This window comes from Carlito syrichta, unplaced genomic scaffold, assembly GCF_000164805.1.
Source record: "Carlito syrichta isolate Samal-C Ts95f unplaced genomic scaffold, Tarsius_syrichta-2.0.1 Scaffold314285, whole genome shotgun sequence".
In the NCBI taxonomy this organism is placed as follows: Eukaryota; Metazoa; Chordata; class Mammalia; order Primates; family Tarsiidae; genus Carlito; species Carlito syrichta.
In genome coordinates this window covers 169030-189183 of record NW_007258381.1, presented here as the reverse complement: position 1 = coordinate 189183, position 20154 = coordinate 169030, and the positions used below count along the sequence as shown (strand labels likewise).

Sequence of the window (20154 nt, the reverse complement as noted above, 5' to 3'; positions counted from 1 at the left end):
CCGGGAGTGGCCACTGCACTCCAGTCTGGGCGACAGAGTGAGACTCCAACTCAAAAAAAAAGAAAGAAAGAAAGCATTTGCTGATATAAAGCATTTTATGATCCTTCTCCTATGGTCATCCTCCTTTACTTTCTATTTGCGTTTTCAAGGTTGAATAACTGATTTGATCAGTGTTCCTAGACTGTTAATGAAGGAGCTATAATTTTATGGCCTCACCTCTTGTTGCACATTTGAATCTCCTGAGGAGATTTTAAAGCATATCAATGCCTTTGTCCATCTCCAAAGATTCTTTTTTATTTTTCTTTATTTTTTTTTTTTTTTCTGAGTCATGGTCTCACGCTGTTGCCCAGACTGCAGTGCAGTGGCGTGATCATGACAATCACAGTTCATGGCAGCCTCGACCTCTTTGGCTCAGGCAATCTTCTCACTTCAGCCTCCCAAGTTTCTGGGACTATAGGAGCTTGCTGCCATGCCAAGCTAATTTTTTGTAGAGAGGAAGTTTCACTATGTCTCCCAGACTGGTCTCAAACTCCTGGACTCAAGCAATCTGCAAGCCTCAGCCTCCCAAAGTGTTGGAATTACAGGTGTGAGCCACCGCACCCAGTCCAAAGATTCTTGATTTAGTTTGTCTGGAGTCCTGCCACTGGTGGGGGTTTTCAAAAATCACTACAGGTGATTCTAATGTTCATCCAAAGTTGAGAACCACTGAGCTAGATAATAAATGTAGCAGTTCTTTTGAGTTAGTTTTTTTTAAATGAACTTTAGAAAGCATGTGAATTATAAAAATGATGGGTAAGTCATATCAGATAAATGTGACGTCTGTTTGCATTTAAATGGATTACTGAGTTAATTTTTTAAAACTAGTATCTACAAATAGCCTGACTGGATTCAAGAAATGAGAGTCTGGTAGTAAGCAAAACAGACTACTGTCCTTAGGAAGTTTTTTTAAAAAGAAAAGAATGGGGGGTGGAATTCAGAGAGTCAATTAAGGAATATTTCATAATTCTTTATTTGCACTGGGTTTGTAACTAGAATGGTTCATTCCTTTAGGCCAGATAGTCATAAAAACAGACTTGCTTTATAAAAACTGATTTTTCTTGGTTGAAGTTTTGTAGATAAATAAATAGCAGAGAAAGGGTTTGGGGGGAAATATATGGATCAATATTACAGTCTGACCACATATCATAAAGAGTTGTAAAAAGTTGTTCAAATACTCCAAAATTTGCCAGTATTACAAAGAAGTAAAGTGTAGCACACTGGCAACACAAAACAACCTTTTACTTTAGTTATTTACATTTCTTTCATTTTCTTTTAGAGTTATGGGGAAATTTTCTCTTAATACTAACAGTTACTGTCACAAATGTTAAACCTTCTAATGCTAATTTCTTTTATGACATTTTTAATATATTACAAACCTGAGTCAAACTCTTTTTTTTTTTTTGGCAATCTTATTTGCTAGTTTAATTATCAGTTTTATCCCAAGGGTTGTGATAATTGGTGTAAAGTGCAAATTCTACATCTATCCTGTTCTCTTTCATGAAGTCTTTCATATTACCTAACATTTGGAAGTCCTCAATTTATTATCTCAATGGATTTGTTTGTTAAATAACCAGCTGATTTTCTCTTATTGTATAGATATAGCTCATGTGGATTTGAACTAAAATGATTGTGTTTGAAAGATGCTTTATTGCTATTTTTTACAGTAATTAAAAAGTGCTAAATTTATTTAACCACTCTTCTATTTTTAGACATATTTGTTTAACCAAATATTCACTACTATACAATTTGTCCCCATCATACTGAAAGGGCTAACAAATTTGACCAGAGTTAATATCCTCAATATATAAAAGGGATTTACTACTTGATAAGAAAAATATTACCATAGCAGTAGATTAATCCATAAGATAATGCAAAAAGAAAATAGATAAAAATAAAGACAAAAATAACAGAAGATATACATAATTTTAAATGCAAGTTAAGAACACTTATCATAATACTATAAGAAAGGGATTGGCAGTAGTGGGACACTACCAGGGGAGGGGGGCACATAACATCAATAAGGGTATCCACACTTTACCTATATGAGGACCATGCATGTACCTAACCCTCATTTGTACCCCACATTTTAAAAATAAAATTTAAAAATTATATAAAAAAGAAAGATTTTTAAAATGCAAGTTAATATTTAAAAATAATTCCCCCTTTTAAGTTGACAAATATTCTATAATATGATTTTAAATGAAAGAGTCGAAGAATATAGATAGAAATTTAAATAGAATAGAGAAATTTACATAAAGATCCTTATCTAAATTTAAAATCTTTATTTAGGCCAGGTGCAGCGGCTCACACTTGTAATCTCAGCACTTTGGGAGGCTGAGGTGAATGGATTGCTTGAGCCCAGGAGTTTGAGACCAGCCTGGGCAACATAGCGAAACCTTATCTTTACAAAATAATAATGATAATTAACTGGATGTGGTGGTGTGTGCCTATAGTCCCAGCTACTTGGGATGTTGAGGCAGAAGGATTGCCTGAGCTCCAGAGATCCAATCTGGGAGACAGAGTGAAAGTCCAACTCAGATTAGATACCTAAATAGATATCTTGATTTAGATTAATTTAGAACATAGATAGAGTATAGTAGGATGGTTAAGACTACAGGCTCCAGGCAGTAAGATCTGGATTCAATTTCCAATTGTGCAGATACCTCCTAGCTACTTGACTTTAGATAACAGACTTAATACCTTCAGCCTCAGTTCCCTCACCTGTAAAATGAATAATATTAGTGCTTAACTTAGAATGTCTTGTGAAAATTAAGGAAGATAAAGTGCCTAGCACTGTTTCAAGCATATATTAAGCTCTCAAAAAATTTTACAATTATAATAATTCTCAATGCTGCCAAGAGTGATTGGAGACAGACATATTAGCACACGGTAGGGTGAATTGCTGCAATTTTTCAGGACAGCAATTTGGCTATATGTGTTTTTCATCTGTCCATACTCATAGAACCAGTAATCCAACTTTCAGAGTATTATTTAAAAAATAATCAGAGATGTGGTAAAGATAGAAATGCACACCTATTCATCACACACCTTTGTATTTTAATGACTAATGTTACAGCAGAAAACCATATTGGTCTTGTATAACAGAAGTTTTAAAATTTGAAGAAATAGGGATGCCAGTTTGTGAAAAGTAGATAATATACCCTAAATTGTAGAAAATACGCTTTGGGAAAAAGAAAATTCAGATTTTGTTTGGAGTTTTATTAGTCCTACTTCTCTTTCATATTATACCTGCTTTTTCTAAATATGCAGGTTGCAAAATTAAGCCTACTTCATTTGTAAGTGTATTTAAAATGAATGTGTGAGCTCACCTACTCTCTTCTCAAAGATAAGTTCTTTTTAAAAATCACTTTTTTCCTCCTATTTTCCACTTTACCTGAGAGGATATAAAAGAAAAAAATTAAACTATAAAGAGAACATTTCTCTACAGAACTTTTTTCTTTGTTTCTATGGGACAGCACTTTTAAAAATAAAAGGAAGTTTTTAAAATTTATTTTTTGTTTATCAGTTCAAAACATGAAAGCGAGTAAACATTTGGATGACATTTAGAGGCTATGATTAAGCTGATATGCATTTGTCGATATGCTGCAAGCCAGATACAAAATTCATTCGGTGAAGGTCAGAGGAGCTCAATGAGCTAAAGCAGTCATCTTCCTAGGTCGTGAAACTGAGATGCCAAGAGATACTGTGACTCTGACCCAAAACACACCTTATGGATAATGGGACATGCATTGACCCTCTGGAGAGAGGAGACAGCAGTGATTTCACACATGAACCCAAAGAGAAAGTCACAAAAACAAACATTTGAGTTAGAAGGAGTTGGTTCGTAGACCAGGGCCCACACACAAAAGGAACTCTACTGCCATCTTCCATGTTGAGAAGCAGCAAGAATTTACTTATATCACTCTCTGAGGCTTCTGACCCATTAGTCACAATTCTTTCTTGGAAAAAAAAAAGTATGATTTTGTTAACATTTAAAAAAAATAAGATAAACTTATTTCTACAATCACATAGAAATGGATAATTAGAAGTCCAATTGTAGCTTACATTTACCTCTTTGGAATCAAGAGTTTCATGCTCAGGAATAGCCACCATTGGATGACTCAGCTTCACAGAAAAGATGCCCAGGGTGTGATCAAGAGTAGAAGTGAGAAGAAATAAATGCTTAAATTTCATTTGCATAGATATTTAGACACTGACATAACTATATTATTGCAGATATTTTCTATCCAGTGCAAATATTTTGGTAGATGGTGAGTACTTTGAGCATAGGAACATATGTTACTTATTTTTGTGTCACACATAAACTCTAACAGATCTTAGCATATAGCATAGCCCATCATTAATTATTTATTGAATGAAATGAAGTGTCAAAATACACTGACAGATCTCACAGAGAGGAAACAAAGTTTAAATTTATGTTTCAACCTTCACACACAGGCCTCTAATAGAAAAGTTCCAAAGAATAAGCAACAAATCATGTTTAGCTCCACAGTAAATGTAGCTGCATCTATAAAGAGTAAATACTTACTGGAAATGCAAAATTTGGTCCAGATGCAGGGACTTCATAAACATTGCAATCATACCAGATGATGCTATTACACATTCAATGCAATTTAAAACATAGTGACACTTTAACAGAAAAGAGGTTCTTTGTCTTATGTGGGAATTTTTATTAATACATGAATCTTCTGAAGATTACACAGACACTGAAACTTATTAAGGTAGAAAACATTCATTGATACTCAAGAAAGAGAGACAGACAGACTAAGGCATACACAAACATCCTGGGAGAGAGATTGTATGGAATTCCTTTTTGGCATTCAATACCTGTTCTCGCTCCAACTTTAGGATAACCACAGAACAAGTCTTCCAGGAATATTTCTTATTTCTGCTATTGCCCTGGGAAATCAGGGCTACTGAAATGATTAGGCCCCTATCTGTCTCAACAGGGTCCTGCTTTGGGCAATAAATGAGTGGAGAGTGACTAGTTCCTAATCCCCCAGAGCAATTTGGAGGAGACCAGCCATTTAGCCTGACCCCAGGAAGGCTCGAACTCTAACTGCTGGAGAGGCCAAGGAGGGCTGTACCTGACATTTCCTCAGGCTTCCTTCCATTCCAGGAGATTTTCAAGAATAGAATTTGTTTTTATTGGAAGGTATACCTTCACTAAATCCCAGCCTTTACACACTGTTCCCAACCATGAAATCCTCTGAGTATCATAGCAACAGGATTCCTTCTAGCTGCCTAAGACCATTGCTTTAAATAGAAGCATGATCTGGTCCAAAGGCCAACTTGAGTCTAAATAGCATTCCGGAAAGCAGCTGGAAGCACCTACTTTTTCCTCTACATCAGAGTCTCCTGAGATCCCAAGCATGGCTTAGGGTCAGATACTATGTACTGCTTCAAACTTCAAACCCAAGTGATTGGTCCTGGAAACAGCCGAGTCTTTAGTATATTGAAGTTAAGTGGTATGATATTTGTATGAATAGTCAGAGTTTGTGCAATGTCAACTTTCCAATCTCCTAATCTCCTAAAACAGAAAAGAAGAATCATCCTGGAATTTTAAAATCGTGATAATACCCCAATAAAATATTCAACTGAAAAAGCAATTGAGTCATTATGTGATGTCTATATTGACATTCCATTCCTTCTTCCCAATAGAAGTATTCATTAATTCTAATTAATTTCACTTTGAATTTCAAAAACTATGTGTTGATTATCCTAACCAACAAAAGAGAACAGTAAATGACTGATCCTAATACATTGTTAATTCCCAAGTCATTTATATTTGGCTTTGGAGTGCTTTCTTCTGTTTACGATCTGTTATCACAGTAAGTTTGTGTTTTATTATCCTTAAGCTCACTGAAATTTAGATAATGTCTTATGAAAATGTGTAGATTTAGTTGTAATAATTCATTATGTACTCACATAATAAATTCTTTATATGTATTTGTTCATTTAGCTTTCACAACAACCTGCAGGTGAGCACTAATATTACTCTATTTCATGGATGAGGAAACAAAAACACCAAGAGATACAATAACTTGTTTGAGGTCCAACATGGAAGAGCTGTATTGGAATCTGACATGACTGTTACCAGAGACTGTGCTTTCAAAGCAAGTGTGATGTAATAATGTGTACCTGGGAAGATACACAGGAAAAGAGAGAGACAAAAGCAGGCAGAGAGATGGGGAAGGGAGTAGAGTAGCAATTTTAGCAAACAAAAAAGCCACATACTAAAGTCAAGAGTGTCCCATTCAGAGACCAGAAGCACTTCATTTGTGGCTGGTACAGCTACAAAAGGCTGTGAGGGAGCTTATGGGTCAGATGAGAAGGCCAAGCTTTATGCTCTTAGTCAGTGAGAAGTCATTAAAATCCTTTAAGCTAGAAGGGTACATGTGTGGTCAGATTTCATTTCACAAAATGTCACTGTGGCTAATGTGAAAAATATGGATGGTGGGGAAATTGGAAGATACATAAGTAATCGATGAGAGAGAGGCCAGGGAGTGAGAAGAAGGGAGGGAGGAAAGGTGGGAGGGAGAGAGGGAAGTATGGAGAGAGAGAGTGAAGAAAAGAAGAGGTTTAAATGAAAATATTGCCTCAGAGAATAGGATAGACCTAGTTTTTCTGGGTAACACTAGTCTTCCTACTCTCTAGAATAAGGGAAAAAGCAGCAGGTAGACATGTTGCTATTTTGATAATCAAGGAACACAAATTGAGAAGTGTTGGAGAGGAATAATGTTGAATACTAAAATCTCTCCTGAATACAGAGCTTTAGGAATGTGTGAAGACTAGAGATGTGAAGCAGAGAGGACAATAAAGCATGGTATGAAAATCCAGCCAGCCAGAACAGAAATAATGAAACTAAGACACTAAGTTCTACGCAGGTGAATGGCTTGCTATACAGAGAGTAGTAGATCCTGAAGAACAGAGTATCCGAGCCTGTTTGCTTAGTGGGAAGTATCTGGAAAATAAATTACCATTTTGCCTCAAAGAAAAAAATAACTGAAAAGTTACTAATTTATCATCAGAGCATTATTCATAGAAGAATGAATGAAACGGAAAGCTCAGGTGAAATAAGACACAACATACTTTTATCTTGGATGGAAGAGCCAGTCCTAGATATTGCATGACAGATTAATTAGACCTTGCTCACTCACTGCTGTTGGATAATCAATAAGTGGCATTTGAAAAAAATGTTCGGTTGATTTTTATTACACTGCTGATCACAGCTGCCACCAACCTGACATTAAAGCCTTGTGAAGTGTTTGTTACCAGTATGGGGCTTTCTCATAAATGTCACTGCTTCCCCCAAAGTAATATTAACCACTCCAACTAAGACAAAAAGATAAAACCCCCTCACACCAACTGAAGAAATGAGAATGTAACAACTGGAAAAAAAGAAAATATGCAAAATGTAGTTAAATCAGTTAATTAAGTCTCAAATGTACATGATAAATGGAATTCAGAACTCTAGCTTCTGTGAAACAATTCTCTCCTCTTGTGTAAAGATAAAGTCGTTTTTTTGTTGTTGTTGTTGTTTCCAGAAATTATGAAGCTGAGGTAGTGTTGCAGGAAGTTTTAACATTTTAAAATCACCAAGGGTGATACACATTCTGGCCAGAATCCACTTCTCTGGGATTGCTTTTTTGATCAACCACATGTTCTTATAAAACTTCCTCAGTAATCTGTACTTCCTGTCTCTGTCTTTCCACTTTGATTTGTGAAATACTCAAGTTAGAGTGTAACCTTAAGAATATCTCTCAAAAGTAGGCATGACATATTATTATAGCAATACATAAAATACTGTCTGTTTCATAAGTATAATGTTATCATTATGAGACTGGATGCCATTGGAAGTATGAGACTGGATGCTATTGGAAGTCAAAGATTAAGTGTTACCTAACGTTAGATTTTCTGACCCACTCAGCACAGAATAAATACTAAATGAGTACTGAATCAATAAATTAATGGGGAAAAAAGGATGAACAAGATGGTTAGAGAAAGCAAAGAGGGTTTTCTGCAAAATGAAATAATTCTGAATTTGTGAGAATTAGGAAGTATTTACTCCATTCTTAAAAGGTATCCTCATTTGTATGAAGTTTTACAAATTAGAGACTCTTCAAGCAGAGCTAGCATGCAAGAGAGTTGTGTTTGAGCTTCATAATTCTTTTACTCTAAAAAGAATTAAATTTCATTGTCAGTGTTTAAGTCCACAGATTCTACAAGTAGTTTTGTATTTGTGGCTTCTCTTGAGCTGTTCAAAGATTTTGCAACACTAACCTTGCAATCTGAATCTGGATAGCAGCTTGTCCCTTTTAGATGACAGTTGCCACCACTCCAACTTTAAGAGGACAAAGGTCAGAGATCACCTGTTATTATGATTATACATACATATCTGGCTTGCTTCATTCATTTGGGAGATCTGCCTGGCTAAATAAAGTGATTTCATTTTTAATCCCTGATATACAACATATCATAGTTCACCTGAAGGACCCAGGAAATCTTAGGAATTTCAGATTGTGACACGGTAGGTGTGGAGAGGGCCCTGAAAGTCTGCATTTCTAACAGGCTCTCCGCTGATGCTGATGCTACCACAGGTTGAGTAGTGAAGCCATAGCCAATATCTTTGTATGCATTAATGGAATGGATATGTTTCAAATATTTATATATTCATAACTGAAATTAGCTATACTCAAAATGTCCTAATCAATTAAGACGTACTGCAGTTGTGTAATAAGTTAATTTACCACAGATTTGTTTATTACGTACCTGCCAATATGCCAGGTCCCTTGCTAAATGTTAGGGATGTAACAGAGAACAAGTAGATATTGTCCCCGCCCTTGAAGACCACAGACTAGTGGGTGAGATAGATGTTAGTTATATAATCAGGAAAAAGATACAATCTTAAAGTAATGTATTAGGAAATAAAAGCAACGAGTGCTATGAGTATTCACAGCAGATAAATTTGACTTAGTCTATAAGAATGAAGGAATATTTTTTCAAAAGGCTGAAATCCCAACTGAAATCCATGATGGACAGGTCTATAAAAACCTACCCTCGAAGTCCAAGGAAGCTTAGAGTCCAAAGAAAGAGGCTGACATATCTAGTTTTTTAGAAAGAAACATTTAATAGGGACTTAGATAGGGACAGTTCAAAGGTCTTGCAACACTAGCCCTGAAATTATCTGAATCTGGATAGCAGCCTGACCCTTTTAGATGAAGCTATAAAGATCAGTCGCCACCTCTCCCATTATAAAAAAAAGTCAAAGGTCTATGTCTCAGGTAGTGAGAAAACAAAACAGAGGATGCCCTTGCCATTACACCCCTGACCCAGGGCTTATATAACATAAGGAGTTACAGTAAGTACCTGCTCTTACACAAGGAATAATAGAATAATGGGAAATCTTAGAGGCCTTCCCAGAAATGGGGTTAATCAGAAACCAACATGGCAGATTAGCATCCAAGATGGAATTGCTTTGGCCTCCACACAAAGGATGTTACCTAAAAGGATAAAGATTATGAAGAGTACATATAAAGTTAGTCACTAAGAACAAGTTACTCACAATTAGGCTAATTGAAAGATAGAAAGGAAACTCAGAATGGATGGGCAAAATGAGTGTGAGAAAGAATGTCAGGAACTGAGGCCAGAGAATCACAATGTAGGTATTTGCATGCATCAACTCCACGTGGCAAAGAACTAAGCCCTTGAAAATGCTTTTTAAAAGAATGAACACTGTTAAATATGAGTTTGTCTCATTTCTTCAAAAGATTGCAAGATACTTGAGGATAGGACTCATTATATTCCAGCAGTTGTGCACCAAACACTAGTTGACTGATTTTATTGCTCACAATTCTATGCCCTGAATTAAAACATGGACCATGCTCTGAGTTTGTCTTTATCAAGAGCAGTTCATAAATTGTGCAGTGAGGGAAAAGTTATTTTCAATGATAGTCAGAAATATGCCACTCCTATCCAAAAGAGAATTGTTTTAAAGATTTATGTATGTTTTAAAGATTTGTTCTATTTTAATCCAGATATTAAAAAGATATTACAGGAGCCGGGCTCGGTGGCTCAGCCCGTAATCCCGCGCCTTGGGAGGCTGAGGTGAGTGGATTGCCTGAGCCCGAGGGTTCGAGACCCACCTGGGCAACTTGGTGAGACCTCATCTCTACAATAAATCAAAAAATTAGTTGGGCGTGGTAGTGTGCACCTGTAGTTCCAGCTATTTGGAAGGCTGAGGCGGAAGGATCACCGGAGCCCAGGAGGTCGAGGCTGCGGTGGCCAAGAGCAACCACTGCACTCCAGTCTGGGTGACAGAGTGAGACTCCAACTCAAAAAAAAAAAAAAAGATATTACAGGGAAATATCAATATTTATTTTTAGAATTTAAAATTACAGCATCTATTCTTGATGATGTCCCAAAGTTTATGTTTGTCTATCTCCCTAACTCCCTATGTGACCTCGGTAAAATCACTCTATGTCTGGGTCTTAGTTTCCTCATCTTCTAAATTTGGGCCTTAACTAGATGAGTTTCAGTTCCTCTTCTACTTGGGCAATGCATTGGTTCTGTGATGCCTAAACAAAACAAAAAACAACAACAACAACAACAAAAACTGTTGATTCATGCGGTCTCAGGAAAAAAGTTCTTCCTTTTGGAATCTCCTGCACTGAGCTACAGCTGAAGTAGAAGTTATGCCTATGAGGATAGTAAAAAGGAATTTCCCAGAGATTCTTAACTGGGATCTTTACTATCAGGTCTTAATTCTGCTAACTTATTCCTTGTGTAAACATTAAGTTTCACTACATTGCTTTGTGTATTCCCTGAGAATATGTTCCGTTGATAACATGTTAATTGATATGTCCGTTGATAGGCATGTTAATTGTTTTATAAGCCTACAGAACACTCACTGTTGAGTGTTGGTTATTATTATTATGATATTGGGATCTCAAATCTAATACCAGTAAAAAAAAAAAAAGGAATTTTCTGCTCTAATCTTTAATAGAACTCTGAGATATGGCTGAAAACTCCAAAAGTATACTATTTTAATTCTTGGCATTTTCTCTTCTATCCCAGGTAGCAGAGACTTAAGACATGCTAGAATTTCTTCCTCCAAAGACCACTTTCTAAACGACAATGCAATGGAATTTTTTTCTGTCTCCTATATGATTAAAACAAATACCACATCCTTTTGTTTACTCACGTTTTTCATCTGGAGTTGTTTCTTTCTCAACCAGAAAACCACTTCCCTAGGGGAATTAACTATACCATTCACTTTTTTCAGTGCACAGCTTCCAGGTTGTAATGAAAAATATATATTCCAACATCATTTTAGGACTCAAAATAACTTCCAGAAATTGAAATCAGAATTGACAAGGAAGCATATTTGTTGCTCTTTTCGTCTACCTTTAAGGGCACAATTAGTTGCTTAGTACTGCAGGCAAAAAACATCATTTTCAATTGTTTTCAACATCATGCCAGTGTACTACAGTCATAAGGCAAATGTCTATTTCTTCACACAAGATAATACCGGTGGAATTTTTCTCTCCCTCTATTCTTTTATCCTATAGAATATAAGGGGCATTAGCCATTTTATTCCAATGTAACATATAATAGAAAGTAAACAGTTCTATATTAGTACTCTCAACTTCATAAATAGTTTTGGATTGAGTCCTGTCTCTGTCTTATTCCTATTCCAGCTCATCCTAATTGGTAACTAATTGCCTCTAAGTTGTGGGAAACCTATCCCAGAGTCCAGGAGTGTGTCAGCAGCTGCCAACTAATGTATTGCAAAAATTTTGAAGAGTATTTAAGAGGAGAAGTAGGTATAAGTACAATGAGGTCATGCCATGTCTCCCCACTTCAAGACCTTCTACCAAACCCCACTCTGCTCTCTCCTAACACTAAATCCCCAAAAGCATCATGGAGGATGTGGAGTGGGAGGGTTGGTTGAGGAGGGAGAGGGTGTGCAATTCATTGGCAGGCAGATGAGCTGAGGACTATATATCTATAGGTAACTAGAAGACTTTCTTCTTTATCTTCCTGACATTGAGTCACATTCCTCTGTTCTCACACCTTCCTATGCATTGTTTCAAACTACAATTCAAAATTATACAAGCTTTTTATAACACGTATACTATCTCCTTTATACATCTGTAAACCATCGGTACTCCTAGTGTTTTCCTCCCATCTCCACTCCTTGCCCTACCACATCGTCCTGCCAGACACTGAACCTTGGTCTTAGATTGTAGCCATTCCTGAGCAATTTAATGGAGTCTATGATCTTCCTTCTGGAGAATCTGTCTTCTTTTACTCTCTCTATACTGTTAATAGGTTTCAGTCATTCCAAAGGGTGAGGTCTTTTGAAAATTAGGATTAAAATGTCCATAATACTACTATATTTGTCTAAGATATCAACAAGAATTTTATAAACTGTTAAAATGTCATTCGAATGTGAGATCATAAAATATATTCTCAGGCATTCAAAACCTCAGAATATTTGCCAAATAAAGACCTATCTTTAAAAACTTTCTTGATCAAGGATTAAATAAAAAGAGAAAAAATATAGGATGATACTGCAAGAAATATAGAAATGAAGGATAATAAAACAACCTGAATGTGTTGCTGACATAAAAACATAACAAAAACAAATCATGAAAGACTGAAAAAGAAGGAAAGAAACTAAAGCCATAACTTGCCATAAATAAACATATATAATTGAAAGATATCAGTATGAAGGAGGTAACGAAAGGGACCAAATGGACTTATCTTACTATGTGAACATACAGTTATTAATAAAGATATGTAAGTATGCATATAAGCCCTAAGTTAAGGGTAATCAATAATAAAGTAGAAAGAATACATTTTAAACCATTAAATTAAAAACACATATTTCCAACAGAAAACTGGAAAGAAGAGATAAGAAATAACTATGAAAAATGTAAAATAATATGGCAGAGTTAAGGTCATATGTTAATATGATATAATTTCATATATTATGAAAATTCTCAAAAGATTTTTAAAAAATCAAGATCAGAAAACATGTAACCAACAAGGGACACACAGACAAACAAGAGTCATAAAGAGCTGAAAATTAGAAAAAGATTTATCTCTCCAATATGAACCAAAATTTTATCATAAAAAATGGAATTCTGGAAGAAATGTTATAAGGGACAGAAAAATGACATTATATACTGGTAAAAAAAATTAATGAACAAGAATATATGACTATCATAAAAATATGTTCCTAAAAACACATCTCAAAGAGCTAAGATTTTCCAGTGTTTTACTTCTCATGCTTTGGGAGCAAGGCGTGGCCTCACACCTCATTTGAATGCGTTTATCAAACTAAGACAATGTTTAATGTCCAATGGGGGCTAAACAGACATTTTATAAAGCCCAACTAAGGGCCCAACCTTACAGTCATACCTTTCTTCCTCAAAGAGATTTCCATTTAATTCACAAAACATATGGACCATAAGGCTTATATGAAGGAAAATGAGTATCATTATCTGTTGGCTATAAATGAAATGTCTGAGTTGTGCTTTCATCAGTCACACATGGGCAAACTTCAAACAATCTAGCAATCTGAAAGAAATTTATGTTCATTTTTTAGGGAAAGGACTAAAACAGTGGTCACCTTAGGCAAGATAAGGCAACAAAGGAAATTTGCATACTGAAGTTTTAAAATAAGAGACTCCTTGACTATGCAGATACTGCATGATAAATATAACTTTTGTTGCATGGAGTAAATAAAAGGATAATGAAATAAATTAATGCAAGGAAACAATTAGGTTGATCTTGATAAAACTGATGCTTTTATAGGTCAAGAACTGCTAAATAATGGCATTTTCATGTAGTTCATAAAATCTAATGCAAGAGACATTTTATTAAAAAGAAAGAATTAGCATTTTAAGAAGGTTAGACAGGGAATTCTTTTCAAAAGTAAACAAAATATGTATATTTTAAAGACTCAACTTGCAAAGATAAAACACTTCACCATGTTTTTAAATGTATTTCAGGAATAATAAGGTGTGGCTCACAGCTGCCTCCTTCTACGGGACATTCCCTCATCTGAGAAAAGCATCCTACCCTTGAGTTATCTGACTTTCTCCCACCCTTCTGCCCACAACCAACGGTTGACTGATCAAGGGTATAAAAAGATAACTCCCTTGCTTCCCCGAACTTTTCTCTCATGAATTAAATAATAAAATAAAGTTAACCAAACCTAGCAATGCTTCGAGATGTCTCAAGAAAAATAATACAAAGCCTTTCTGAGGACATACGAGGGGGTAACCAAAACTCCAGAATTTATTTATTTTAAAAATTGTCTATTTATTCTTATTCTTACATGTTCAAACTGCAGTTGCCTTTAAAGTACACTCCGTTGGATGCAATACACCTATCGAGACGCTTTTTCCGTTGCTCAAAACAGTTTTTGAACTCGTCTATTATGACACCTTTTAGTGTGTTTCTTCCATTTTTTGTTTCATCTCTTCCGCATCAGCAAAACGTTTCACTTCGAGGACTTTTTCATCAGGGAAACAAAAAACAAAAGTCCCCTATGGTGAGATCAGTTGAATAGGGAGGGTAGGGCATGGGAGTCACGCCGTTTGGGGTCAAAAACTGCTGAACACTCAGTGCAGTGTGGGCAGATGCACTCATAAATCACCCATCATGAAATGGGCAAATGTGTTCAAAGTATCTCCAAAAAAAAAAAAAATTAACTGCAGCCGAATGCAGCCTCTCATAACATGGCTAGCAGGTACACTGATGCCAATGGGTTCCTAGAATACTTACCCAGGAACGTACTACAAGGGGTCCACCCTCGAAAAATAATTCTGGGTTTTTTGGGGTCCTCCCTCATAGACCTTCTTCAAGACCTCAGAAGTTTCCCACTGGGAAACAAATATGAGTACACAGTTGAAATACACATGACAAAATGTTTCAAGACCAAGAGTCAGCAGAAAAAGCCATAGAGCCAACATAAACATATTTAAGATATTTAAAGGAATTAAAGAGGTACAGAAGTTCTGTTCTCATCTGTGGTTTTATTTTCCATGGTTTCAGTTACTCACCATCCACCACAGTTTGAAATATTAAACAGAAAACTTAGCAATTTTTCTGGTGTGGAACTTTGCATTTTATGTTCTAGAGTCATCTCCCTGTGAATGGGGCCAAGACTGGCCTTGACCTGCTCAGTTCTTTGACCTTCTCAAGTCAGATTTACTGCCCTCCTTACAAGATGCTTTTGTGGAGTCCTCTCACAGTAAATCTCAAATTCCTGAACCCCTGTCCCAGGCTCTGCTTAAGGAACCTGGATCTAAGATCCTTTGCATGTTATATTTTCCTGAAAGGACAAGTGGCAGGCACGTGCTGGGAAACATTTTCCCTCTGTGCCTCTCTCTGAACGAGGTGTATACTGACAGCAGTTTATTTTCTCGATGCCTATAAAACACAAGCATAGTCAATAAATTCCAAGGGGCCAACATGCTATTTTATAAGAGCTTTAAAAATCATCTCTGTCAAAGGATACTTCTCGCTAAAAATATCATCCCACCTGCTTCAAACCACATTTCTTTCCAATTAGCAAATTATTAATTGTTAATATGATTTTCTTAAAATGTTCCAATAAAAAATCCGGTCAGATACTATATATGAACTTGGGGACAGATGGTGTTATCACTAAGATTAGGCCAAAAAGAGAAATATGAATAAGAAATTGATTGTTTTCAGTTTCCTGGAGGAAATTTAAAAGTCAACTGTTTGAGATAAAATTAAGTACATTTTAAGAATGATGGCTGGCATTAGATAACCTGAAACATGTCCAGTTTCAAATGCCAGCTGTCATTAAAGCATCTATTGTGTCGAAATGTTCTTTTTTGCCCTCTAGTGGAGAATCAAACTCAATGGATACTTCATTTTACAGAACTGCTTCTCTTAAAATGCCTGCTCCCTGGCATTCATTTTTTAATGTTAAAAGTCCAATTAATTTGCATTTAGCTATTTCAAACAGAATATGTTTTACAAATGTATTAAACAAATTCATCCATTTTGAAACAATTTGGCATCATCAAATAGTTTCTATGTTTTGGTTTCCTGAAAAACCTTAAGACATTAAAAAGTCATTTGAAGTTTGATGAAATTCCACCCTCCAGCCCCATTCTACCCACCTCGTGTTTTCTGTCTTAAAGAATCTTAATATTATCCAATTCCCATTATTTTTTAAAGCTGTCAGAAAAATTTTAGAACTAAGAACAAGGGTGTTTATGATGACTGAAAATAAACTACCTTGGTTTATTCAGACAGATTATATATACAGTTAGAACATAAACAAACATTTTGGATAAGGAGTTGTTTGCTTCCAAGATGACTTTTTTTCAATAACTGTGACTGCCTCGGTACATTTTTGTCAGAGTATTCGATGTATAATGGTTCTCTTAGCCACGAACCTTCAGAACAGCAGCTGCTAAAAGAATGTTGGAGCCTGGAGATAAAATGTGAAAAGTGTTATGGGTTTCATGATAAAACCAAGTTCTACCAATGTTGTGTCCATGATCTTGGCTGTGTCACTTTGTATCTTTGGCCTATCTGTGGACTGGAGGAAGGCAGTTGTCCTCAACACTTAGTTCTAGTCCTAACTTGCATGTATGGTGCAGTGTTTGACCAAATGGTAGTTTATTTGGGATTCCAGGATGATGGTGATGGTGAAGTTGGTGATGCTTTGTTGAGAGATTTTAGGGGGAAAGAAAAATTAATCAAGCACCAGCTTTTAAACTATTCTGCAGAATCTCGTACAAATTATTTATACTTTCTGAGCCTCAGTTTCTTTGTATATAAAAAAAGGGAATAAAACCTGCTTTATGATTGTTTTGAAATCTAAATAAAATGTCTGTAAAGTAAGTAATATGTTGCCTACTTTTTCTAAATATTTATTTCTCTCTTACAAAATTTCAGTGACCCCCTCAACTCACTCTCTATTTATACTCCCCAGTTAGGATAGCCCATTATGCCCAAGAATGTGGAAAATGTCTATCTTCTTCAGTGATCTGGACTTTGATTTTCTCAAGCTCACGCTGTATCTTTTCTTTCCTGACTTGAAAGATGTTCCCTCATGCTTGCTGTTTCCTCTAACTGGAATACCCAGCCCACTAACCTTTATTTTTTTTCAGATCTCAGATCAAACATCGTTTCCTCATTAAGTCTTTCTTGATTCATCAGACTGGCTTAGAACCCCTATTGAATGTATCTTCTACATTGCAGCTATCACAGTTATCAATAAGTAATGAATTTTTTTCTTCTTTAATTTCTATTTTCCTTATGTAGAAAGCAAGTACTTGGCAAAGTTCCCTCAGGTCTCTTTCTGCTGGCTTTCCAGTGCATGGCCAGCACAGACATAGTGCCTGTGCTTAACAGATACTCAGTAAATCCATGTGAAATGAATAAATAATTGTGTTTTGTCAACTTCCAGACTCCAGGGTTCCTAGACTTCATGTTAGAGCAAAAAGTTGCAAAGTCTATGTTCTTTGTTTTTGGTAGGAAATTAAGCTATTAGTAGACAAGATTTTTGTAACCGTGAACCAAATCACTTAACTTAGTGTTCATCATCTTATTTTGAAGTTATATACAATTGTAAACTGCTCATCTCAAAGGGGTATTGCTTTATTTTTAAAGTATACTCATAAAAGATTTTCCACACCTTTAGATCTAAATATTTACAGCTACATTAGAGAAATAAATTGTTATTTCAAAGCCCCCCTCAGCCTTTGCATCAGTAGGAGAAGGTTAGAATTACTTTAGATTTTTCTCTTTTTCAGGTAAGTCATAATCTGCTTTAACTCCTGTTGATTGATCTTTGTTAAAATATCAGAATAAACCTCAGAAGAGAAATCTTACAAAGGAGCTACTAAAAAAATTAACCTATGAGTAAAAATATGCCATTAATATCAATAGCTTAGTTCTTTCATTGAAATTTTGTAGATTTGCCAAGTCATTTCTCTGAATAGCAATGCAATGATAATACCAGATAAGACGTTCTTAGTAATGTCAACAATATAAAGTTTACAAATTTACTAAATTTGAAAATAAATAAATTAGGAGAAAAAATGAAAAATAAGATGGTAAATGAGGAAAGTCAATATTTATTGGCAGAAATGTCCAAAGATTTTAAGGAAGGGATGCTCGTGGCCTAGGAAGCAAGCTAAAGCCAGTTTGTAAAGGAGTCTTTCCCACCTCCCATCTTGGACACAAAAATTTCTCGTCTTTCTCTGCCCTTCTACCTCTCTCAAATAACACCAAACTACCATGAAAATGCCATAGAGGTTCCAGAGTTGGTGTGTCAACCCCTTCCCCTCTGTATATGGAAACAAAAGGAGTTAGCGGTCTATTGTTATTGCTTTTTATTTCTCCTATTCCCTAAACTGTGCTTTTCTCATTCAGAATGCATTTTTATAGGTAACTTCCTTAACTAGTCTAATAGATGATTTGCCTCAGCTTATCACAAGTAAATGACTCTTTACATAGAGAAGACAAATAATAGCTGGAATTGGACTAAAAGCACTCCATTTTGCTCACATTCCTTCCTACTTTTTCATTGCAAACAAGTTATATGTCCTCTTTATTCTTAATCTACAATCTCAGGAGCAGCTACTTAGAAAAGAGGCAAGGAAAAACTTATCAGTAAATATTCGGTTGGCAAATCATAAAGATCAAACACATTTCAAGTAAAATGCATCATTTTTCTTAGCAAAAGCATAATCCTAATATAAAGAAATGTTATAATTTAAAACCTCTTGTTATGGAAAAGACACTGATTTCTTCAGAAGTAAATCATAAGAAAGTACATGTTGGCAGCTGTGATATTTTTTCAAAGAGAAATGACTTTTAATAATTGAAGCAGCACACCAGGAAAAAATATGTACCTTCTGATTCAATAAGTTCACAAATACTAAATGTGTAAACACTCAGGCCCAATTGTAAATGTTACAAGCACATGGGAACAATTTTGATTAAGACTCAACCCAACATTTTATAACTTACTCAAGTTAAAAAAAAAATTCTGCTACCTAAGCTAATATATATCATATTGAACAGTTGTGTTTTCTTTTTCTTACAAGGGGTTTTATAAGGGAAAAAATTAATTATAATCTAGCACTTATATACATGCTAGTATTAATTGTCTTCCTTTTAAAGTTATTTTCATAATAAGGTTATTTCCTTGCTGAATTTAAAAGGCAAAAGAGAACAAGTTTGTTATCAAAGCAGAAGCATAGAATTTTTTTGTGAGGCCAAACTTTGAGGTCACTGAGTCCTTGGAACTTCTCAGTTTAGAAGTTTTAAGTGGGTCTCAGGAATCTTTACATATGATTCTTCACATATGAAAATCCCCATTTTCTAAAACTCCCAGGTAATTCTGACACAATCAGCCCAGTTTGAGTTCTAGAGTTAGAGTTTTGAAACCAAACCCAATACCCTACTATTACAACTGAGACGATAGAAACACACAGAAAAAGAGTGACATATGTGGCACGATAGCATTCATGTAATTTAAAATATATGCATACAAAATAACATGACGACTTGTGAGAGGAAATGTACAAACAATAACACATCAAATACTTTAGAATAGTTCTCTAGGGGCAGAAAGGAAATAAGAGTGAGAACTGGAAATTAAAGGAAACACAGGTAAGTAAATTAGAAAGAAATAAAGGAAGAAATAGGTTATCATAAAATGGAAATGGTATTTAAGATGAAAGTAATCCCACTAGTTATACTGATGAATTGTTTCTTCACTCCAGCACCTAAATTCTACTAATAATAGCTCAATGTTGAAAAAGTTATAAAACAGAATTCTTAAGTTGAATTGCGAAAGTTTTTCTTGCATGTGTTCTTGATCCTGGTAACGATACTATGATAGAGATATTTATTTATTATTTATTTTTTCAATTTTATAGGTAAGAATGTTAAAACAAAGGTTTGAATTGCTTTTTCAAATATAGGTATAAAACAATTCATTGATTCAAAAAATAAATTTAGAAACTGTTGTCTAATTAAAAATAGACTGCAGATAAATTGTTTGTTTTGAGATCTCTCTCT

General features: G+C 35.1%; 1 protein-coding gene across 8 annotated transcripts in view; it reads right to left on the bottom strand.

The window, feature by feature from the left end:
• Positions 1-20154, bottom strand: part of MLIP (muscular LMNA interacting protein) — a 144422-nt gene that overhangs the window by 5877 nt on the left and 118391 nt on the right. For 7 of the 8 annotated variants that reach the window (XM_008071290.1, XM_008071293.1, XM_008071294.1 and 4 more), the window contains one exon: positions 4111-4164. The exons of the other annotated variant lie outside the window; for it this stretch is intronic. In XM_008071290.1, coding sequence (XP_008069481.1) covers positions 4111-4164 — 54 coding nt within the window. The remainder of the gene's footprint in view (positions 1-4110; positions 4165-20154) is intronic. 8 annotated transcript variants of the gene reach the window in all.